At 38.3% G+C, this 25,959-nt stretch overlaps 1 protein-coding gene across 2 annotated transcripts in view; it reads left to right on the top strand.

Moving 5' to 3' along the window:
• Window positions 1-25,959, top strand: part of CRPPA (CDP-L-ribitol pyrophosphorylase A) — a 223,323-nt gene that overhangs the window by 54,553 nt on the left and 142,811 nt on the right. For both annotated transcript variants that reach the window (XM_066238591.1, XM_066238590.1), the window contains exons 4-5: window positions 15,068-15,172; window positions 21,265-21,310. In XM_066238591.1, the coding sequence (XP_066094688.1) occupies window positions 15,068-15,172; window positions 21,265-21,310 (151 nt within the window). The remainder of the gene's footprint in view (window positions 1-15,067; window positions 15,173-21,264; window positions 21,311-25,959) is intronic.

Here is a 25,959-nt window from a genome sequence, read left to right as displayed (position 1 = left end):
AGGGCCAAAGAAGAATTAATAAAAATTCTTCTCAATCTCTTCTAAAAAATGGATGAGGAGGGAACACTTACAAGCTCACTTTATGAGGCCATCATTACCCTGATACCGCAATTATACAAGGATGCAACAAGAAAAGAAAATTACAGGCCAATAACCATGATGATTATAGATGCAAAAATCTTCAAGAAAATATTAACAAAACAAATACAACAATAAATTAAAATAGTTACACACCATGATAAAGTAAAATTTATTCCAGGGATTCAAGTATGGAGCAAAATCCACAAATCAATGTGCTACATCACATTAATAAAACCAAGGATGAAAATAAAATGATCATTTGAAATGATGGAAAAATTCATCTATTTAACATCCATTTATGATAAAACTCTCAAAGGCCATATATGACAAGCTCACTGCTAGCATCATACTCCCTGGTGAAAAGCTGAAAACCTTTTCTCTAAGATGAGGAATAAGACAAAGATGCCACTTTTATACAACATAGTGTTGGAAGTACCAGCTAGAGTAATCAGGCAAGAAAAAGAAATTAATGGTGTTCAAACTAGAAAGGAAGAAGTTAAATTGTAACTATTTGCAAAGAGCATAATAGTATAGAATATCCTAAAAATTACATCACATAACTGTTATAATTTATACATAAATTCAGTGAAATTACAGGATACAAAAATTGATACCCAAAAATCTGTGTGTTTCTATACACAAATAACATATTAACAGAAAGGTAAAACAATCCCATCTACAATTACCTCAAAAAGAATAAAAGGCCTAGAAATAAATGAGAGAGATAAAAACCTAAATATTGAAAACTACAAGACATTAATGAAAGAAATTGAAGAAAACACGAATAAATGGAAAAATATTTTGTTTTCATGGGTTGGAAAAAAGTTTATATTACCCAAAACAATCTACAGATTCAATATAATTACTATCAAAATTCCAATGACATTTTGCAAAGGAATAAAACAAATAATTCTAAAATTTATATGAAACCACACAGAAAAAATAGTTACAGTGATCTTGAGAAAGAAGAACAAAGCTGGAGGCATCGTGCTCCCTGATTTCAGACTATATTACAAAGCCATCGTAAATAAAACAGTATGGGATTTGCATAAAATGTATTCATAGACCAATGGAACAGTATAGAGAGCTCAGGAGTAAACCCATATATACAGTCAATTTATTTATGACAAAGGAATCAAGAATATGTAATGGAGAATAAAAATTCTCATTAATAAATGTTATTGGGAAAACTGGACAGCCACATGCAAAAGAATAAAATCTGACCACTAATTTACGCCGTAAACAAAATCTAACTCAAAATAGACTTTAAAGGTAAGACATGAAATTATAAAATTCCTATAATAAAACATAGGCTGTAAGCTCCTTGACATAGGTCTTGGCAATGATTATTTGAATCTGATCGCAAAAGGAAAAGCAAGGAAAGCAAAAATAAATAAGTGGGATTGCTTCAAAGTAAACAAGCATCTGCACAGAAAAGGAAACCATCAACAAAGTGAAAAGGCAAGCTACTGAACAGAGAAAATATTTGCAGATCACATGTCTGAAAAGGGACTAATATCCAAAATATATAAAAGAACTCAATAGCAAAACTCAATAGCAAAAACAATCAGATTTTAAAAATGGGCCTATGATCTGAATAGACATTTTCCAAAGAAGACAGACAGATGCCAGCAAGGACATGAAAAGGTGGTCAGCATCATTAATGATCAGGAATATGCAAATCAAAATTACAATGAGATCTATCACCTCACACATGTCTGAATGGCTATTATCAAAAAGACAAGAATATCAAGTGTTGGAGAACATCTGAAAAAAAGGGAACCCTTTGGGTAGGAATGTAAATTGGTGCAGCCACTGTGGAAAATAGTATGGGAGTTCCTCAAAACTTAACAATATAACTATAATATAACCCAGCAATCTACTGCTGGGTATTGATTTAAAGAAAATGAAAACACTAATTGTGTAACTAACCTTTAATTCTTCAGTTAAAAACTAAGGCAGGGTTCTTGAATCTTTCAGGAGACTGAATAAAATAATATAAAGAATATACCACAAGAGGGGAAATGATAACAACAACAAAAAAACCCCGAAGTATCCTGGACAGATTGGAAGATGTTTTCTCCTAAAGGTTGCACAGTGCGTGGACATGTGCTTCATTAATGTCACCTACGTGTAAGGTGAAATAACTATGCGGCTCTAAAAAATACATATGAGAGAAATTACAACAGGATGCCACTTTAATCGGAATTTCCAGGAGGACAGAGAAAAAAGACTAACATTATACAGTGATCATCTTAGCCTTAGGCAGGGGTCCCCAAACTACGGCCCACAGGCTACATGCGGCCCCTTGAGGCCATTTATCCAGCCCCCACCGCACTTCCGGAAGGGGCACCTCTTTCATTGGTGGTCAGTGAGAGGAGCATAGTTCCCATTGACATACTGGTCAGTTTGTTGATTTAAATTTACTTGTTCTTTATTTTAAATATTGTATTTGTTCCCGTTTTGTTTTTTTACTTTAAAATAAGATATGTGCAGTGTGCATAGGGATTTGTTCATAGTTTTTTTTATAGTCCGTCCCTCCAATGGTCTGAGGGACAGTGAACTGGCCCCCTGTGTAAAAAGTTTGGGGACCCCTGGCCTTAGGCAAAGGCAGTGGGTAGTGGAAGATGTGGCCTACCATTGTATAGCAAGTGACTGACAGGGGACACACCTTGGTCAGATGTGGAGAAGTTCCCCTTCTGTGCAAAGCAAGGGGGAGTGTGTGTTTCATGTTGCGGCTTAATTGCTGAATTGAAGAGAACTCTCTTCAGTAGTACCTATATTGATATATGTAGTTACTGATACTGTATTGATATAAACACATGTATTGATATATACATTTTCTTAAGAAGCATACATTTTAAGAAAAAAATTGCCATTTAACTTAGGAGCAATTTTAATGCACTGGATGTGTAAAGGAAAGGGTATTTTAGCCTTGGGAGAGCTCAATCTTTCCAATGGCTATTGGCTTGGAGACACTATTTTTTTCTGTATGCACGAGATGCAGTCTGAACAAAAGGGTCAGGGTCCTTGTTACTTGTTACCTGTTGAGTCCTGCCACCTGCTCTTGTTTTTCCTCAAAGTTAAGATCTATTTGAAGATAATCAGAGTTTGACCTGTAACGAATTAGAGATATTTCCTCTCTTGGGAAAAGGCAGAGTAAAAGAATTGCTATTTCTTTTAGGAAAAGTGGAACAAAATTAAAGCAGGATGGAAACAGAGAGTCTGCTCCAGATCATTTCACTCTATTCTAGTCTGGGAACTCCCGTGTACCCGCGCTCATTTCTTGAACCCAGCCATCTCAGTAGGACAGAGGCTGGGGCCCAAAGTGACGTGTGCTGACCTAGAAGAGTTGGCGTTTGCTTCCAGCATGCCCTGCTGGTTTTGGTGTCACCCACAGAATGTGCAGAGAAGGAGCAAGAAAGTGACCTATCTATTGGTCTCTGTTTTTACTCACTTGTTTTGTATTTGTTGACAACAAATGAAATATCTCAACTCCTTGTCACTAAGGAGATTTATTAAGTTTCTCAGAATAGAATGTCATCTGTTACAGAGGGAATATTGCAATCCAGGTGTTCCTGGCTAACCTCCCAATGTCCCCAGACAATCCTTCCAAATAGTTTCTTACCGTTCTGTGACTGTCAGTGCTATGGAGTTCATCCGGCCCAGGGCCCACAGTTTAGCTCCCTGCTGGTGAGGGAGGGACAGGCAGGTCAGTCCATTTTTGCTCAACAAGGCTTTTGTGTGTGTGTGGTGTGTTGATATGCGTGTTTGATAACAATATTCCTTAGCACATATTATATGCCATTTGATAGATTGATTTAAGAACATGATAGGTATTTGATTTCGATTCATCGTCCAGCTTCTGAGATAGAACATTGCCAATGCACTGTTGTGATGTCTTCTTTGCTCCTTCCTGTTTGCATCCCTGTTCCTGGTGCTGTTCTCTTCCCTCCTATTATTTTCCTTTAATTTGGTGTTAATGGTTTTCTTGCCTCCCTCTATAGCCTTACCATTTTTGTAGATGTTTCTCAAATAGCTTGATTTTGAATCTCTTATGAATAAAATTATATTGATACTATTTTTGTATTTTTTTTACACTTCTTTTTTCTAGTTCATAAACTTGTAGTTTATTTCTTTGTGTTGGATTACTTTAGTACGTTATAGATTACTTGACTCATTGACTTCTTTCTAGTTTTTGGCTAATTTCAAAGCACTTCTTCAATAATTATGGCAGTTCGCTATTGCTACACATGTGGTATATATACACTATCCGAGAGGACAGTAGCTCAGTGCTAATCAATTTATATTCTGTAGGTTGGGTCTGTAGGTTGGCTAGTTTTGGCTAGACTGGGCTGGAGGCTCTGCTTTGGGGCATCTCTGCTTTGCACTGCAGGCGTGTGTAGGCTGGACTCTCTGCTCCATGTTGTTTTCCTCCTTTGATCAGCCGTCTATCTAGGCATACTCATTTCATGGAGATGGCAGAGATACAAGAGAGAGGAAGCACACAGTTTCTTACTGCCTAGATTTCGAGCTGGTGCACTCATTCCTACCTCATTCTCCTGGCTAAGGCAAATCACATGGCCAAACGTGGTCAGTTTCCCTTTCACATCTCCAGGCCCTAGCCACCCACTGGTCCGGGTTCTGTCCTCTGTAGTTTTCATTTTTCTAGAATGTCATATGAATGGAGTCATAGATATGTATTCTTTTGAAACATTATGATTTTGAGATTCATCCATGTAGTTACACATTTTAGCCCTTTGTTCCATTTTATTGCCAAAGAACGTTTTCTGGTTACTATTCACCTTAGTGTTCAGGCAAATTTAATTCCCACTCTCTTAGTTGACTTGTGTCATTATTTAAGGACGTAGACTGTAGAGAACAGAGTTTTTTATGAAGCAAGGAGCCACAGTTTCATGGACAATGTTTAAAAGTTGTTGCTGGGGAACTAATCTGCAGGATTAGTTGCTAGAAATATTTGTAAGTACCATGTGAAATATAAGAAAACCAGAGAGAAGGCTGAAAGTAATGAGTAAAGAATGGGTCAGAAAGAAGCTATTGGACAAGATGTTTGTGTAGAAGGTGTGAAAGTTTTTTTATTTTTTATTATTTTTATTTTTTTACAGGGACATAGAGAGAGTCAGAGGGAGGGATAGTTAGGGACAGACAGACAGGAACAGAGAAGAGATGAGAAGCATCAATTATCAGTTTTTCATTGCAACACATTAGTTGTTCATTGATTGCTTTCTCATATGTGCCTTGACTGCGGGCCTTCAGCAGACTGAGTAACCCCTTGCTCGAGCCAGCGACCTTGAGTCCAAGCTGGTGAGCCTTTTGCTCAAGCCAGATGAGCCTGTGCTCAAGCTGGCGACCTCGGAGCCTCGAACCTGGGTCCTCCGCATCTCCGTCTGATGCTCTATCCACTGCGCCACTGCCTGGTCAGGCGTGATAAGTTTTTAACTATACTTTCAGTCAATAAAGGACTTGAGATAATAGTTTGACTCAGGTTTAAAGCTGATTTTTACAATTTTATTTGCTTGCACTGAACTCAGGTTAAAATCTTTGCAACCTATAAATGTGTCAATTAAAATCAATCAAGATGATCCTCTGAAAGCATTGTTTCTTCCCTTCAGTTTCCCCCAGTCTGTGACTACATCTCTGATACTGCCGTCTTCTCCTCGGGTCACATTGGCTTGCATGGTTTCCCAAGCCTAATTCATCCTTGTCAGTGCTTAGAGTGTTTTCTGGAAAATTCTCCATAGATATTTTCCCATCAAATAGATTTTCAGCAGCTTTTCTGATCATTTTTCTCATGTTTCTCCCATAATTTGGGGGCATATATTTACTATTTCCTAAGACTACTTTTACTAGATTTTCCTACAGGCAACTTAAATCTAACTGGTACCATTAACCTAACCAACAGACAGACCTGCTCTTTTTCCTACACCTTCCAGCCTGGGCAATAGCATCACCAGTCCTGCTCCTGATGAAACAACATCTGGTCTGGGCCCTTCCTCTCTTTATTCCCTGGATTTATTTCAGACCCTTATGATCTCTTGAGGTTATGGCAAGAGCCTTATGATACTTTTCTGTGCATTTAAAACTGCCTTGTCTCTGGGGTTGGGTAGTGCTGTAGGTATCTGTTTTTACCTTAGTAATTTACATTGGGAAAAGATGATGCCTACTCAGTGTGTTTATGGGTAACATCTTAATTTATTTTTAATTTTGTTGTTAACTTTTCATCAGTTTACTTTTTCAAAGAAGTTATGTATTTTCCAATAAGACTCTGAGGTTTTAATTGTACTTGGCAATATTTAAGTGTGAAAGAAAGGGCGAAAACCATGGTTTTAGAATTACTGGTGAAATTCATTCTCATATATTACTTTGCTTGCCCCTGTCACCCCCCAATTATCGAGACGCAGAAAAAAAGAAATATCATCTTCTAGATAATGTTTAGTATCGCTAGATTTGGCCTCTAAGTTTATAATGGATTTTGGTTGGGTACAGAAGTAAAAAATGTGGAAAACTGAGTTTTTATTTTCCCACATGATAGGTGTTTGAAAGCCTCTCATGAATGTTTAGTATGGTGAGATATGTACAGTGTTTGCCTCTAGGTTAATAAATATGTGAACTTATTTAAAATTTTATACCCAAAGACATTTTGTCCTTAGCCAGATCATTTGTACATTGTTTTCTAAAGAGTGAGAGCTGAATTTTATCAGTCTCACATGGACTTAGTCAGAGATTATTTATTTACTTATAAAATAATCCTATATAAATTGTAAGAACAAAGCTTCTTGGATAACTGTCTCTCCTGCCATTCTAAAATACATTGCATAATTCAAACAATGTAAGTGTATGCAAAACGCTTCAAGTCTGATTTTCACATGATAAATTGAGTGCAGGTGTTCATTGTTTACCTAATTGTAAGATAGCCCATTTTGTTTCTACTTGAAACATTCTGAGCATGGATCTATAACTGCAGAGTGAGAAACCTGTGCATGCATGCCTTTGATTTCATTTTTCTCTAATGTATATATTGTTCTTTGTTGGGCAAACTTCCCAGGCTGCCTTGCAGAAATAATACTGTGAAAGATATTAAAGCTGGAAGGGTAGATAGGTAATCGGATTATTTGAAGCCATGACCATTGCATAATTACCATAAAATAATGGTTCCTTACTTTATTGTGTGTGTCATAAAAGCCCTGAAACTTGTGAAATGTATTCCAAGAAAAATAACCACATTATACAAAAAAATATTTTTTTAGAGCTTTCTCATTCCTTATGAGTCCTACTCATTTACCTCATGTTAACAACCATGCTACATTCTTCTACACTGCTTATGGTCATATAAATTGAAACCACCTTTATGTAAGACAACTTGGAATTATTTAATTAGAATGCAAATACTCCTATTGCTGGGGAAAGATAACCAACTGAACTTGTGTGTCTATTTTTTCCCCACTACTCAAACCTTATTAAAGCTACTAGAAAGGGATTAAAAATGCCATGGACCCACCAGAGTAAAGTGAATAAGAGAGAAGACAGTGGCAAACAGATAGCTGGGAAACAAGTAAATGAGTAGTGACCAATACAGTAAATTTGAGAAGGTGGAGTTATTAAAAGAAAATAGGGAAAGCTAAAAATTAAAAATTGCCTACAGTAAAATTCCCCAAATGTTCAGGACCTTGCAGCACCAGATACCTCTAGAACTGAGTGAGAGGGGTCAAAATAAGGTGGGTGTGCTGAAAACTATTTAGGAGTAGTCTATCTTTAAATCACCTCCATACTTTATGGCCCCACCCTTCCACCTACAGAGGCAGATAGTAGTGAAGCGTGCCCTATGTATGGGCAGATATTGAGAGTCTTCAAGGGAATGAGCACCTTGCCCAAACAGTGACTAAGAGCCCATGTGCCCACTGCCTACTGAATAGGGAAGCCCATGGCCTTTTACCCACTCAGCCAGCATCCTGGTAGTGTGGCTGTCCCTCTTGGCTAGAAATGGAGAGAGTTTTGTTTGGAGAATCTGTTCAGTCTAAGAATAAAGACTTAAAAATAGTAACCTCAGAAGTTCCCCAGTAAACCTCTCAACCCCATCACCCTACAGTACAGCTGGCTCTGCAGAAGCCCCACGTCTGTACTCATTGTTTAATAGTTTTTTATCTTCCACTCTTAAATGTAAGCTGACAAGCATTACCATATGGGTCTGAAGAATGCGCTTATTGTGGAAGATAGAGCCCAAAACAAACAGAAAAGAGTAATATGGATGAAGCAACGAATATGCAAGGGAAAGAAAACTTTTTTTTTAAGTTAGTATCATTACAGAGATAAAAGTTATTGGAAATGTAAAACAAGATCAAAATGCTAGAAAAATAAACATTTAAATATTAGAAAGAGATCTGGGGTTAAAATAAATCTGAGAAACGTTCCCACAAAGGACTATATATTTATATATATGAAAGAAAAGAGAGTCAATACTCTTTAACAAAAATTTCCAATAAACAAAAAGTAGAGGGAAGAAAATCAGAAATAATGCAACCAAAAGAGTTTTTAAAAGCTTAACTCGACACTCCCTTTCCCAGAAAGCTACTAAAGGATTTGTTCCACAAAACTTAGGGAGTCAAATTAGAAAGATTACAAGAAGTACAGGAGATAGGAGATTCATGGTGGGCAGCAGATGAAGGTTATCCCCAGGATGAGGATATAGGGAGTTTCAGGACGATGGCTATGTGGCTGGCACAGGGTAACTAGTCCATGTTGAAAAAGCTCAGAAAGCTCCAAAGGTGACTTCTTTAGGAATATAAAATTGTCAAAATACCTTATGTGTCTATCTTGAGAGTAGATCCAGACAAATAGCTAAGCGTTTGCTATTGAGTGAGTCATGTATATACAGAAAACTAAACACTTAAAATAAAAGATAAATTCTAATTCCAAAGAAAAAAAAGTCTTGTGAAGGAAAGGAATTACAGTCTATGACTTGGCAGTGAGTAGTGTTTACATAAATAATGATGTAAATACTTAATATTGATTGATTCAACAAAAATTATGATATTGAAGGAAGGCAGAATAGAAAATGTTAGCCTGTATTGAGGTGAAGTTGGGAGGAAAGAAGCCAAATTCTTCTTCCATAGATGACGGCCAACTCTGAAAGTCAAGAGGCAGCATCACAAGTATGAATTGAGAGATGTGGTGTGATAGGCAATGCATTTGATCCTGTTGTTTATCCTCTGCCACATTGTTCCATTTTTGCACTCTTGCCATGGCCTCCTGGCAAATGAAGTGTATTTTCCTGCCCCATGAGTCTGAATGTGGCCTCCTACTTGCTTTGATATTTTAATAGAAGTGATATAGGCAGAGGCTCAAATGTGCTTGTGCCGTTGACTTGCCCTCTTGTGCTTCTGCTGTTGCCATGAGGAAGGCATACTCTGGTATTGCTGCCTCTCCATTTGGCCTGCAGAGTACAGCCCATGGATCAGAGCTGCCACAGCCAACCCACAGCCCCGCAGCATGGAAGCAGAGTCCTCTCTACCGTCCCACAGCTGTGTAAGTGAGAAAAGTTGATGGCCACGTGCCGCTGAGCTTTTGTGGTATTTAGAAGGAAAAAGAATTAATTGCCTCTCGGAAGACAAAGGGGAGTAAAGGGAGCAGGGCAAAGTTTTTCATAAATAATTTTGTATGGGCATTTGGTTTTCGATATTGTACATTTATAACTGATAAACTATGAACTAAAATTCATAAAACAAGAACAGAGATTACATGATTGATTTGTAGTTGGAGTTTATAAAGGAGATCTAGTGGCTGGACAAGAGATCGGGCAGTTGGGGTGTTTGTAATAAAGATTTTCATGTCTTTGGCCGTAGTCTCCTAGTTGACAAGGGCAGTGGAAGAAAAGGGAGGCTTTCTGACCAGGAGCAAATGGAGGTTTCACAGGATTGGATGCCTCAATGAGATAACAGGTCGACTACTGTGAGGGGAGAGTAAGAGAAATGATGGATGAAGACTCTGGTTAGAGACTGAGTTATGGAAATTAAACAATTTAAAGGAGTCACCAATAGAGGTGAAACCAAATTTCCAGCTTTGATCACAGAAATTAAATTAGTTGTAGAGGGGAAGGTAGAGGTTAAGGAAGCTGCTTGACCAGGGGTCCCCAAACTATGGCCTGTGGGCCACATGCGGCCCCCTGAGGCCATTTATCCAGCCCCCGCCGCACTTCCGGAAAGGGCACCTCTTTCATTGGTGGTCAGTGAGAGGAACACAGGATCCACATCCTGTGCTCCTGGAGTACTGTATGTGGCGGCCCCGCAAAGCGTGGCATCGCTCACATACAGTACTATTTCTGGTGATGCAAGACACGTGTCACGGCTCCGGAAGCACGTCATATCACTTGTTACGGCTAGCAGTGACAAATATGGAACCGGACATTGACCATCTCATTAGTCAAAAGCAGGCCCATAGTTCCCATTGAGATACTGGTCAGTTTGTTGATTTAAATTTACTTGTTCTTTATTTTAAATATTGTATTTGTTCCTGTTTTGTTTTTTTACTTTAAAATAAGATATGTGCAGTGCACATAGGGATTTGTTCATAGTTTTTTTTTTATAGTCTTGCCCTCCAACAGTCTGAGGGACAGTGAACTGGCCCCCTGTGTAAAATGTTTTGGGACCCCTGTGCTAGAGTATTTGAAACTTTGTACACATGGACCTTGAATTCAGCCAATAGAAGGCCAGGTGTTGGGCAATGCAGTCAAAGAGATGGAAATGTTAAGAACTAAAAAAGGATTGCTAGAAATCAAAACAGTAACAGAAATGAAGGTTAAATTTAAGTTTGTTAGTGGACTGGACACAGCTGAGGAGAGGATTTGTGAGCTTGAGGATGTCTCAGTAGAAAGTTCCAAAACTAAAAGGCAAAGAGAATAAAATCCTGGGGAAAAGAAACAGAAGAAAATACCCAAGAATTGTGAGATGTCTACAAAAAGTTTAACATACATAATGGGAATACCAGAAGGAGAAGAAAAGAGAAAGGAAGAGAATATTTGAAGCAATATTGACAGAGAATTTCCCCAAGTTAATGTCAGACACCAAATCACAAGCTCAGAGAACATCAGGCAGGATAAATGCCAGATAAACTATAGTTAGACATATGCCATTTAAACTGCAGAAAATTGAAGAGACATAATCTATAAAAAAGCTAGAGGAAAAACACCTTCTCTCTATAGGAGAGAAGAATTACATCTGGCTTCTCAGAAACCATGAAAGCAAGAAGAGAGAATGGAGTGAAACATTCAATGTTGAGAGAGAGAGAAGAAAACTCACTCTAGAATTATCTACTCTTTAAAATTATTGTCCAAAAATGAAGGAGTAATATGACTTCCTTAGATAATTATTGAGGGAATTTATTGCCAGTACACCTCCTTCCAAAAATGTTAAAAGAAGTTCCTCAGAGAGAAGGAAAATGATGCAGGTCAGAAACTCAAATCTCCATAAAGAAAGACGAAAGAATGTTGGAGAAGGAAGAAATGAAGGTTAAAAAAGAAAGCTTTAGTTTTCTCATATTTACACATATCACAACTAATCGTTAAGTTTAAAAAAAGAACAACAGTGTATTTAATGTTTGCATGTGTGTGTTTATATGTGTATAAATATATGTTTGCTTGTCTATAAGTGAAATAATTGACCGCAATGATACAAGAGAGGGAGAATTGGAATATTTTGTTGTAAGTTACTTTTTCAACCTATGAAGTTGTACAGTGTTATTTGAAAGCAGACTTCGATCAGTATGTGTTTATGTATACTACAAACTCTTAGACCACTAAAAATAGTTTAAAAAAAAGTATTACTGATATACTAAGAAAAAAAGAATAAATACTCAGCTCAAACCAGAAAAGGTAGATATAGAACCAGAAACAACAAGGGGCCACAAAAAGAAAAGAGTAATAAATATGGTAGATATGATATTAATTTAACTATAATAGTTACTTTAACTGTCAATAATCTCATTTAAAGTCAGAGATTGTCAGAGTGGGTTAAAAAAATAAGACCAAAATACATGTTATCTGTAAGAAATTCATTTTAAATGGAAATACATACAGATTAAAATTAAAGAGTTTCAGAAAGGTATACTTTGCTGACACTAGTCAAAAGATAACAGAAGTAGTTACGTTAATTTTAGACCAAGCAGACTTGAGAGAAAGTAGTTATCAGGAATAAAGAGGGATATTATTACATCAAGGAGTCTATTCTATAAGAAGACAAAATTCCTTAACATTTATGTGCCTAATAACAGAGCCTCAAAAGACATAGGGAAAGTCTAGTAGAACTGCAAGAAGAAATGGATGAATTTACTACTATATTTGGAGATTTTAACACCCCACTACTAGAAATGGACAATTCAGCAGGCAGAAAAATCAGAGAGGACATAATTGAACTCAACAATATCAGCAATCAAATGGATATAATTGACATCTATGAACTACTTTATCCAACAATAGAAGAAAACAAATTCTTTGCAAGTTCACATGGAACTTTACTGAAGTAGATTACGTTCTGGGTCATAAAACACCTTAGCAAGTTTAAAATAATAAAAATCATACAATGTTTGCTCTCAGACCACAATGGAATTAAACTAGAAATTAATTCCAAGAAGATAGATGGAAAATCTCTAAATACTTGGAGAGTAAATGATGCAGTTATCAATCACACATTGGTCAAAGAATAAATGTCAAGAGAAATTAAAAAAAATATTTTCAACTAAACACAAATTAAAACACAACTTATCACAATTTTGGGATGCAGCTAAAGCAGTAAAGAAAATTGGATAGCATTAAATGTATGTATTATAAAAGAAGAAAGACCTAACCCCGTGATGGTGAACCTTTTTATAAAAACGGCCCACTTTTGCAGTGCTGGTCAACCTGGTCCCTCCCGTCCACTAGTGGGCGTTCCAGCTTTTGTGGTGGGCCACTCATGGCACCGTTTGGTTGCTCCACTACTGCCCACCATGAAAGCTAGAACGCCCACTAGTGGGCGGGAGGGACCAGGCTGACCAGCACTGCAAAAGTGGGCCGTTTTTATAAAATGGTTTGCCATCACAGACTTAAGCAATAATCTAATATTCTATTTAGGAAATTAGAAAATGATAGGGTAAATAAATTTTAAAGTAAGACAGTGAAGAGAAATAATAAATGTTAGAGCAGAAATCAATGAAAACAGAAAATAAGATAAAGTCAACAAAACTAAAACCTGGTCTTTGAAAAGGTTAATAAAATCAATAGGCCTCACTAAGAATAAAAGAGATGAAGCATATATAGGTGGGACATAAAAATGCAACTCAGAGACATGGACAAGAGTGTGGGGGTTACGGGGTAGGGGGGAGGAGAGGGAGGGGGGTAGGAGAGGGGAGGGGCACAAAGAAAATCAGAAGGTGACGAAAGACAATTGGACTTTGGGTGATGGGAATGCAGCATAAGCAAATGGCAAAATAACTTAGAGCTGTTTTCTCTGAACATATGTATCCTGATTTATCAATGTCACCCCATTAAAATTAATCAAAAAAAGAGATGAGATGCAAATTATTAATACCAGACATGAAACAAGTAGCATTATTACGGTACCAGTGAATATTAAAGGGAGAATGAAGGAACATTATTAAAAATTATGTATCTTCAAATTTAATAACTTAGATGAAATGGACCAAATTTCTTGAAAAACATTATCTACCAAAACTCACACAAGAATAGACGATCTAAACAAGCCTATGTCTATTAAAGAAATTGAATCAATAGTTATTAGTTTTCTAAAATAGAAAGCACCAAGCCCAGATGGGTTCACTTGTGAGTTCTAAAAAACATTTAAGGAAGAAATTATACCAATTCTCTATAATCTCTTGTAGAAGATAGAAACAGAGGGAGGACTTTCTAAGTCATTCTGATCCAGCCTAATACCAAAAATAGAAAAAACATTACAAAGTATACTAGTATCTCATGAACGTAAATGAAAATATCTCAACAGAATTTGATATTAGCAAATTCTATGTTAGTAAATACAATACAGCAATGTATGTAAAGAATATTACAGACTACAACCAAGTGAGATTTACTCCAGATATCCAGGTACAGTTCATTTTAAAATATCAATTATTATGATACATCGCATTAACAGGCTGAAGAAGAAAAATCAAATGATAATTTCAATAGACTCAGAAAAACTATTTGACAAAATTCAGCACTCATTCGTAATAAAAACTCTCAGTAAACTAGGAATAAAGGGGAGCTTTTCCAACTTGGTAAAGACCATCTAAGGAAACCTACAGCTAACCTTATACTTCATGATGAGAACTAGAAGCTTTCCCACTAGGATCAGAAGCAAGGCAGGAACGTTCCCTCTCACCATTTCTTAACCTTTAACAAGAAGTCCTAGCTGAATATTTTACTAACTCTTTGACAGACCTTTACTAAATTGTGTCCAGATCCAGAATAAAAATGGAAAAATTTAAAAAAGGATATATTAGTATTTAAAATATTAAGGTGAATAAGAGAGCTATGTATTTGTGTGTGTGTGTATATATATATATCATATATATAATTTACATATATAAATATAAATTAATACAAATATAAGGTCGGTGATTTGGAGTTTTATGATACATAGATTTGTCCAATCGAATTATGTGGTAATACCTCAGCCACACCTTCAGGCATTTTAGAAACATGTTTGGAAAGGTAGCTTATGAGCAAAGGAAATTAAGTAGTATGTCTGACACCTGAAACGACTGAGAAAGTTTGAGACTCATAATTGCATCATCCCTACTTTTTATTGGTTTTTAGGGCATAGGGAAAATTATTCTGTAACTTGCATAATCAGTAGCTAATTAAAGAGCTTGAGAATTCTCTAGGCGCTTCCTTTTCTCTATGCAATTGATTATGCAATGAATGATTTAGTTTTATTTAAAATTAGATTTTAACTTGTTAACTCTGTTTTTTCCTACCCAGTGTAGTGACTATGACCTGGATTTTGGAACTGAGTGTTTACAGTTGGCATTAAAATACTGTCACATTAAAGCCAAACTTGTGGAAGGATCACCTGATCTCTGGAAGGTAATGAATGGAGTTGGTACTTTATTTCTGGGTCTTGTCTGTGCTTATGTCCTTCCTAAAGACACATGGTGCAGTATAAACACTTTCCAGGTGCTTTAGAAAATGAAGAGGTAGTATAAAAATGCTTGATTTTGTGCTGAAACAATATTTCTGGGAGAAAAATGTGTCTCTGTATAGTAAGGGAGTTAAAGAGTCTCACTTGGCTTTCTAAGCCATGCAAGCGTGGTATCATTTCTATTACTTGGTTCTAAGGAAATTTTTACTTTGATATAATCTATTCAAACAAATTCCATTTAGCCAGTAAGATTATTTTATCCACTTTTTTTTTCTTTTTTTTTTTTTAATTTTTTTTTATTTATTTATTCATTTTTAGGAAGGAGGGAGAGGGAGAGAGAGGGAGAGAGAGAGAGACAGAGAGAGAAGGAGGGAGGAGCAGGAAGCATCAACTCCCATATGTGCCTTGACCAGGCAAGCCCAGGGTTTTGAACCGGCGACCTCGGCATTTCCAGGTCGACGCTTTACCCACTGCGCCACCACAGGTCAGGCCGCACTTTTTTTTTTCTTGTTCTCTGTATGTATCCTTTTGCTCTGTTGCCTTACACTCAACTGGATTTGAAGCCAGAACCTTTCCCAGTAGCCCCGGGACGGAGCTCCTACTGGACTGGGTTGAGAGAGTATCTGCACAGTGGTGACCCACTCCTGGGAGACAATACATTTCTATTGTTTTAAGGCACTCAGTTTGGGTTGTGGCAGCCCTAGGAAACTCATACACATGCCAAAGGGTGACACGCTCTTAGGTCCAGAGGGGTCCTCTTCGTAGTATCACTTTCCAAACTGGGAGGGAGGAGGAGAAGCCACACTCTTCTGAGTGGCTTTTGAATAATGATGTGCCTTAACAGGATCTTAGATTCTAAAGGGGCATGTGATGCAATGGCTTGGGCAAAAAGCCTTCACATGACAGTTATGAGGCCTCTTTTAGGCACCACATTTCTTCTGTTAAGTGGGCTGAAATTACTTGAAGTGCAAATATTGCAGTTGTTTCTGGTTTCCGATTTCCTTCTTCTGCCTCCTGTCTTTCATTACCTTCCACCTTTATCTTTTTGATATTGTCCTAGCTGTTTATTTAGCCTTATTTAGCCTTTTGTAATAACATTGTATGAATTGTCTTTAGTATAGGCTTCTACTTTAAATAATTTTGTTGCCTTACCATTTTGTATGGATGAAGATTATTTCAGCTGCTTTTAAGCCAAAGCCATGGAATCCACACTTTGACATTAGTGTTTTCTAGTTGTAGAATAATTCCAAAGGTGCTACTGTTTTTTTAAACCTCAGATTTGAGAAAAGATGTCCTATGATTATGCTGAAACTGGTACCGAGTTCCTGCAGCAGTGTGAAGTCCCCAGAACATGATTCAGAAATCTGACACAGTGTGGAAAAACATTTCGAGAGGCAAGTCAATACCATGAAACAGTTAGACAAGGGGAGATTCTGAACTATGGATCCAGGACATCTTCCCCTACTTCTCAGAAGTCAGGGTGTTCACTCCCATGGGGGGTGTGAGGGATGACTAGGACTGTCACTCTCACTGACACCAGAAAGCCCAGGAGAGTTATTATATTGTATTTTACATACTTTTGTTTTTTGGTAAAAGTAATGTAAAAATTAAAGATTCAGAGTTTATGTAAACCTTGCAGCAGATACTCTGGGGCAGGAGGAAACATCAGGTTTTTTTTTCAAATCATCAAGCAGAGTAGAGGACATCCCCATGAATGACCAAGCCTACTTCCCAGAGAGTGACCAGCCACAGAGGAGGGCGGGACTGAGTCCCAGGAATAGGAATAGGTATTAGCTCTCATGCTTTCTCTGAGTGGTGGTGTCTTGCCAGGCCTTAGTGAATACATCCTGACTCCAGTGACATTTCATCTAGCCTACAGAAGAACTCCCATTTCTTTAAGATACAGTTATACCATGTTTTTGTCCCAAGATAAGTAAATATTTGGTCACTACACTGTACAGACCTAATTGAACAGACTTCTTGTTTCTAAATGTGAAAACCATCTTCAAGGATTGGAAGATTAATAGAAGATTTATAATCTACTATTTAAGAAATTCAGCTGTGTCCCATTGTCTGAAAATCATGCTTTAGAAGGAGTTTCTGAAGTGTTCGAGTCATTAAAATATTATTGGAATGGCTGAATTTTGAGGATTTGTTTTGATGTGAATTATATATATTTTTAGATCCAAGTATTCTGGCATCTTTTTTAAGAACAAAAGAAACAAAATTATTTCACTTTTTGCCTTTTTTAACCTCAAAGATACACTAGGGTGGCATTATTTCCTTTTAAAAGATTTCGTCTAGTTAGCCAGTCTAGAGGAAAGAATATTTTCAACAAAGATTTAATTGAAATGGAAATCAATATAATAAATATACCCCTCAAATCTAAATTTGTGTCTAATAAACATTCTGTATCTTTAAAATTTAAGATGTTCTGGTTTCTAATTATTGGAGCTACATGTTCATTTTCTCAGGAGGCAAAAGGTGGGGGGTCATTGCATGTTGTGGAACATGACCATGTAAGGCTGCAGCCCGCGGGACTGAGCTCCGAGATGGGTGTGCGAACAGGCCGAGCAACATGCGCGGGTGTGACGATGCTTGTGCGTTGTGGTGCTCACCTTGAGGTAGACAGAGCGCTGACCTAGGGGTTGGAAGAGAACTAACTTCGTGGCTCTCAGTCTTCGGATTCCTTTCCATTGAAAAGTAGACACATACATTTATTTATTCCGGTGGAACACTTTACCCAGATGAAGGTTGCGCAGTTGAATACCACAGACAAAAATGGAGCTTCACTAGGTGAGTGGCAGGCATGGGGCTTGGAGCGTCAGCTGCAGAGTCCCTCCGCTGGTCTGCAGGGACCCCTGGAGCTCTCTTGCATGCCACGTGAGAACAGGCGCCTCCCAGGACGCGCCCTCCTCCATCAACGCGAGGGAGATGTCATTTAAAGCAACTGTTTGTCATAATGGGTTGTGTAAGGACCAAGGAAAACTGTAGATCAGGCTGACAGAAAAAATCAACTTCAGAACTGATTATTAAACTGTTTTTGAAATTAAAGATAAGAAAAGGGCAACCCATTATTGCTGTAAGAGTTGGAGGAAAAAGAGTAACTCATCAATTCAGAACTACATTTGCCAGGACTTTGCCCTTTGATGTAATGTTAGATGTTTTACTTAGAAAAAGAAATAAAGTTGTTTCAAACACAGTACATTACAAGTTTCTCAGAAATATTTTGTAGTTTATTTTTATTAAATCGGTGTTTGAGAAGTGCAGTGGAGGGTTTCAGGAAGGCTTTATGTTGAAGATATTAATAAAATACAAAATATTTAATCAGAGTATGGTAGTTATCCACAGACTTCAAGACAAAGTAGAACAAAAAAACAAAACAAAAGGGTGGGGAGAATTTAGGAGTTCTTCTTGCTTATGCAGTTAATTATGTAATATTAGTAGAGAAAGGAACTGTGGGTAATAGAAACATGTATTTTATTCATAACACTGATTTCGATGCAGAAATGTTGTCTTGTAAGTGTGCTAGAAAAAGCACTTTAGTATTTGAAACCAAACTTTCTTTACATTTAAAAACCCATTGTTAAGATTTATTTGGAAAGGAAAAGTACTTTTGCAATTCCTTTTTAGGTTAGAATGCAGCTTTATCCCTCAACAAAAACAGGAAGGGATAGGCCCTGGCCGGTTGGCTCAGCGGTAGAGCGTCGGTCTGGCGTGCGGGGGACCCGGGCTCGATTCCCGGCCAGGGCACATAGGAGAAGCGCCCATTTGCTTCTCCACCCCCACCCCCACCCCCTCCTTCCTCTCTGTCTCTCTCTTCCCCTCCCGCAGCCAAGAACCCGGTCGCGTCGCCCCTGGTGGGCGTGCCGGGTGGATCCCGGTCGGGCGCATGCGGGAGTCTGTCTGACTGTCTCTCCCTGTTTCCAGCTTCAGAAAAATACAAAAAAAAAAAACTAAAAAAACCCCCCAAAAAACAGGAAGGGATAAAAATGAGTGATGGCAATTAACCATCTGCCCACTAATTTCTGATTTACCCTACACAGCAATTGCAGGGGAAGAAAAGTAGTTTCTCATTTAAATTGCAAACATTGAATTTGACTTCAGATGTCTAGTTAACTTTTTATTTTTAAGCACAAAAGATAGACTAATTTTATAAGAAAAATCTCTCTACTGAAAAGTAGTTGTCACGAGTAAAGGAGTTTTTCTCCTTTTGATTGCTCTATTCCCAACACTTAGGATGTGACCTAGAACCCTGTAATTATTTGATAAATATTTGTTGAATGAACGAGTGAGATTAATACATTCCTTAATGTGGTACAGTGCATAGCATGAACCTTGAAATGTTGGTTTTCTGTTGTTTTTTTCCAGATAATAGAGTGACACTGGGGATCAGTAACCATAGTACTAGTTTTGGTTGGCATGAGGATGTTTCAGAGATAAGGTAGCAATGTCACACTTAATTTAAATAGATTAGTTGAATACTCGAGCAACTTCTCATCTATTTTACCAATTACACGCTACTTTAATTCTGTGTTGTAGTCATGGGTTAGAACTCACCTGTTAGGTTAAAGGCATAGTCCAGGAGGCTGTTTTGCACAGAAGTGCCCTGAGCCACTTGAACTGAACAAAGTTTCTGTATAAGTGTAGTTATCAGATATTTGGAGGAAAAAAGTTTCAATTGTAGGCATAGAAAGGTACTAATGTAGTGAGTACTTCTCGGAGTGGGTTTTTACCATTTGCACCACAATCACCTGTGCATTTGAATGATGAGTTCCTAAGACCTTGTAGTCTCTGATTAGTATAGTTCATGATTCACTGCATTTTCAGTTCTGTGAGGCAGGGGAACTGATTCTGCAATGCAGTTCTGCAGTGCACCTGACACGTCCTATATCTGAGTTCACTGGACGTGGCCTGGGACATATCTGCCGTGGAACCCCGTCAGGTTACACTACAAAGAACAGGTTATAATTGCAAAGAGGCTGCGTGTTTTTAAGGAAAGTTTGTGATTGTTCTTATTTATGTACATGGTGGTGTCTTCTAGGCTCTTTTTATAAGAACCAAAAAATCCTCACTCACAAAAATTAGGGGATCAGGGAAAATACAGATACTCCAGTACTTTCAGCCTTTTGTGTAATGCAGTGGTCCCCAACCTTTTTTGGGCCACGGACCAGTTTAATGTCAGAAAATATTTTCACAGACTGTGAGATGGATAAAGGTATCACGTGACCAAGACAAGCTTCAAGAGTAAGTCTTAGATGGATGTAACAGAGGGAATCTGGTCATTTTTAAAAAATAAAACATCGTTCAGACTTAAATATAAATAAAACGGAAATAATGTAAGTTATTTATTCTTTCTCTGCAGTACCAAATGGCCCACAGACCGGTACCAGTCCGTGGCCCAGGGGTTGGGGACCACTGGTGTAGTGCGTCTTCACCCATGAAATAAAAGTTGGTTTTGCATCTCATTTGCACAATTGAACAGCTTCTTTGACTTGTCGTTTGCTTTTCTGATGTTCTTGTTTAATAAAAAAAATCAAATGCTTCTTTTTTTATCGCTTCATATTCATTTTGAAACATCCCCTAATTTTTGTGAGGAGTATACCTTCTTAGTGTGCATTAATTTTTGAGAACTTCCTCATTTCAACTAAAAATAAAGTTTGGTGATTTTTGTTTTAGTTACCTTCTCCTCCTTCCAACAGAAAAACTTTACTATTACATAGTAATGCTAATACTTTTATTTAAATGCTATTACATATTCTTTAATACAATACTTTATTTTCATTAATAAGATTTTGGTCAACACTGCCATATAGTATCTCAATTTATTTAAAGATTTAAAAACCAAATCGTCAACACCAACCCTAAAAGTAGAATACATTGTTCTGAATTTGCTGATGTTGCCGTAATTTAGAAATGTCCAGTATTATGTGTTTATAGTTTCTACAAAATGGAGAATTTCCTTGGGGGCATGATTTTACTGCTCTCACATTCCTTCCTGCTCTGCTAAGTCTAACGAGGTTTATCTGTCCTTTAGGTGACCTACAAACGGGATCTGTATGCAGCTGAATTGATTATTAAGGGTAGGTTTGGCCTTGTGACTCTCAGTTCCTGTGTTTCAAAAATGTAAGCCGGTTCAGAATTTCTCATGACATTTTAGATCTGAGAATTCTCAGAAGTACAAATGCCTGTAGGCCATGGAAGTCTGTGATTTGCTTTTTTTTCAAAAATAATTACATTTTGTTTTGTTTCCCGCTTGTGAAATATCACTTATTATGTATGATTTATGTCATATTGGTTTTACTTTTTATAAAGGAAATGCTTTATTAATTTGAAACAAAAATATGGGACATCGGCACTATTAGAAGTAAGAACTGATATTTTAATAACCTTATAAAGATTTTATTTTTTACTTTTACTATTAAGAGGCGTGACCCCTTCTACCCCCATCACTGTAATATCAGCACATTAGATAACATCTTGCATATGAGAAAAATTTTTCCAAAAATATAGAAATTGGACTGGATGCTTTTTGAATTTTTTTTTGGTTCTGATAATGTTTTACAATTTTACATATTACATATGTCCTAATCCCTTTTTCACTCCTTTCCATCTCTGTGACTGTAAGGTCCCAGCTACACAGAGGTAGTTTATTTAATAATAAGCAAATATGTATTATGGTGCTTCTGCTGCACCAGGAATGTAACGGTGGCGCACACACGAGCTGCTCATTCTGGGTTCTTGCAAACTCCATTGCCTAAAATCAAGGCTTGCGCACCTTGCCATTCCTGACCTTTCCGCTGGGTAATTCTTTGTTGAGAGGACTGTTTCCTACATTGGGTTGTCGAGCAGCCTGCCTGGGTCCTCTACTCACTGGATCCAGAAGCACTCTTCCCGCCCTCCTCTGACCTCCCCAGGCTGCGAACATCAGAGATGTCTTCTGACAGCAGAGTTGTTCTAAAGACATCATCCTAGCAGAACTCAGAGGGGTCCAGCCCCACACCCCCAATCCTGAAGCGAGTGTGGTGCTTTACAAGGTTAGTAACTGACTCTGGCAGAAATAGATGAAGGAAAGAACTGTATGCTTAGTTTCTGAGAGGTGAACTTGTAAACTTGTTTGAGAGGTGAACATGTAAACTCAGACTTTGGAGTTGAAGAAAACCTGCCTCTGAATTCTGAATGCATCTGTTTATTCCAAAAATTTAGGAAAACCACCTATTTAACAATCAATTGGTTTCACATTCAGAAAACAAATCTTTTCTCTGGTCATGACATTCTATATTTATAGTTTATTTTTAAGTATTTTGTCCTTTGAGAATATTGTGTTTCAGACCATTAATGTAGTATAATTTGTATGTGTGTATCTGTGTATGTAAACAGATCACCTATAGCTATAAATCAAAATGTTGACATGTATTTACATATGAACGATGTATAAACATTATGTTGGAGAAGTTGGCTAGACCATGATGTGGTTGGGTAACATTCTCAACCCAAGGAAACATAAAACTCACTTTGGTTTCTTTAAAAAGTCGTATCTCTGTTACCTAGGTGAAATGGAAATTATCTGTTTTGTGAATCGTTGGTAATTGGTTCAACTGCAAATTATACACACTTCAGTCTATATATTATCAGAGTTGGCTGCTCATCATATGAAATCCTACATTTCATAGGGGTGTAATCATAGGGACTATAGGTTTGGAAATTGCCGAAAGAAATACGTTTTCTTATTCAGGTAACATGGTTTAGTATGCTCCTTTTATTTTAAAAATATTCTCAGGGAAAGTTTGGATGTAAACATCTGGATTCGATCAACAGTCTCCCAGCGTTTCCCGTACGCTGTAGGGTCTGCATTTCTAGCACCCCCACGACGTTCTGGCTGCTTGCACACTTCGAGGACCGCTCGCTGCTCTCGGGCCTTGCTACTCTGGGCAGAAGTGTTCTCGTTACCTGAGACCTCGAATGCAGAATGTCTGGCCCATGACATTGAGTTGGAGCCTGCATTTTAACCAAATCTCTGGCTCACTAACTTGTCCATTAAATTCCAGAAGTGGCCCTGGCTGGTTGGCTCAGCGGTAGAGCGTTGGCCTGGTGTGCAGGGGACCCAGGTTCGATTCCCGGCCAGGGCACACAGGAGAAGCGCCCATTTGCTTCTCCACCCCTCCCCCTCCTTCCTCTCTGTCTCTCTCTTCCCTTCCTGCAGCCAAGGCTCCATTGGAGCAAAGATGGCCTGGGCACTGAGGATGGCTCCTTGGCCTCTGCCCCAGGCCCTAGAGTGGCTCTGGTCGCAGCAGAGCGATGCCCCAGAGGGGCAGAGCATCGCCCCCTGGTGGGCAGAGCGTAGCCCCTGGTGGGCGTGCTGGGTGGATCCCGGTCGGGCGCATGCAGGAGTCTGTCTGTCTCTCCCTGTTTCCAGCTTCAGAAAAATACAAAAATAAATAAATAAATAAATAAATTCCAGAGGCATTCCTCTACGTTGGTCTTCGTAGTTCAATTCTTTCCACATAATAGCATGTTTGCGTTAAGAGCCTGACATCTTCGTATGTCCTATCAGCCCCAAATACTTGTTTGCGCAATGAGGTTGCTACCTGCCTCCATGACTCACTACTACTCCTCTGAGGCCCAATAGTAGAAATACCTCTGGGTAGAGGAAAATAAAAAAAAAAAAAACCTCTTGGATTTAAAAAAATAAAATTCTACAGTATTCTACAATATAATATGATATATGGCCAGCTAACTATCTGAGCTGCGTGTTCACCTGTTTGTGTTTTCCTTGTAACTGTTCAAAGCATTTTTCTAGGCACTTTCACTGTATAGTGTTTATTGGTGCCTGCTTTGTGCCAGGCAAGGTTTAAAGACTTTTGTGTGTATTATTATCTTGCTTCTCCAAGAACCCGGTAATCTAAACAGTGTTATTGCTTCCACATTATAGGATATCCAAGGGTTCTAAGTGAATTCTAACTTCAGAAGGATAGAAAATACATCCTTGTATACAGGTTTATTCCACTATTCTGCCTTTTATTCCATAAACCAAGATTGTTCAGATTCGCTTATCTGAAATCCTGGGGCGACAAGTGTTTTAGAACTTGGAATACTTTGTATTTTCCATAATATACAAAGCACTATGCTGTATGTATATTATGTCACATCATCAGTGGGATTTGGGACCTCACCACCTGATGAGACTTATAATGCATAAATGTTTACATTCAGTGCAAGAATAGTGACTATAGAGCAGGGATCCCCAAACTTTTTACACAGGGGGCCAGTTCTCTGTCCCTCAGACTGTTGGAGGGCCGGACTATAAAAAAAACTATGAACAAATCCCTATGCATACTGCACATATCTTATTTTAAAGTAAAAAAACAAAACGGGAACAAATACAATATTTAAAATAAAGAACAAGTAAATTTAAATCAACAAACTGACCAGTATTTCAATGGAAACTATGGGCCTGCTTTTGGCTAATGAGATGGTCAATGTCTGGTCCCATATTTGTCTGCTAGCCATAACAAGTGATGTGACGCACTTCCAGAGCTGTGACGCATGCATGCCTTGTCACCGGAAGTAGTACTGTACGTGAGCGACGCTGCGCTTTGCCACCACATACAGTGCTCCAGGAGCAGGATGCGGATGCATCCTGTGCTCCTCTCACTGACCACCAATGAAAGAGGTGCCCTTTCAGGAAGTGTGGCGGGGGCTGGATAAATGGCCTCAGGGGGCCGCATGCGGCCCCGGGACATAGTTTGGGGGACCTCTGCTATAGAGTCTCTAGCCAGTTCAAGGTCAGGACTGATTTTGTCATCAAATTTATATATCAAACCCTTTTTAAAATGTACTTTAACAACTTGCTGGATGTCAGTATTGCCCGTAACTTGGTGTGAACCTCTTTTAGGCTTTGAATCAGCGACGGTGGGAAGAGTACCAAGTCTTTTTTAATTCTGTATCCTCTCACCTGGAGGTGAATGAGTTGAATGATATGTTAAAGGGCACAGCTATACTTTTTCCTCCCTTTGAATCTAAGGACCTTTGAATTGTGGGAATAGGTGGCCGTTCCCTTTCACCTTGCCACTTTACCTGCTTCCAACAGGTGCATATAGGAATCTAGGGAACCCATTCCAATACCATATATCTTTTTAACTTTCTAAAAAATAGAGATGGTATAATATTATGCATTTTTGTCAAGGTGTAAAACCAGGATGTGGACCATGTGACAAGGTACTTTATATCTGTTATCTCATTTATTCTTTACACTAATGCTATACTATAGATATTATTGCACCCATTTGCAGGTGGAACCCCAAGACTTAGAAGTATTAGGTACCTCCCTCTGGGTCATAGAGCAAGATCCATAATCTAAACCCAGGTCTTCCTTTGCCTTAAGTCTGATGCCACTCTGGACTTGGCTATTCTGCCCCTCTGAGTCACAGAGCTACTCACGCTGACCGCTGAAGTGGTCACTAGATTCAGTATCTTTCTGTGGTGTGTACAGCAAATGGCTTGTAAAAATCAGCCTCCTTCTGTTGGGTTAAAACTGTATGTCCAGGCCCTGGCTGGTTGGCTCAGCAGTAGAACATTGGCCTGGCATGTGGAAGTCCTGGGTTCGATTCCCGGCCAGGGCACACAGGAGAAGCAACCATCTGCTTCTCCACCCTTCTCCTTCTCCTTCCTCTCTGTCTCTCTCTTCCCCTCCCACAGCCAAGGCTCCATGGGAGCAAAGTTTGTCTGGGCA

Source organism: Saccopteryx bilineata, chromosome 7 (genome assembly GCF_036850765.1).
Source record: "Saccopteryx bilineata isolate mSacBil1 chromosome 7, mSacBil1_pri_phased_curated, whole genome shotgun sequence".
Classification (NCBI taxonomy): domain Eukaryota; kingdom Metazoa; phylum Chordata; class Mammalia; order Chiroptera; family Emballonuridae; genus Saccopteryx; species Saccopteryx bilineata.
Note: the sequence above shows the minus strand (reverse complement) of the source record. Positions and strands in the feature narration are given on the sequence as shown.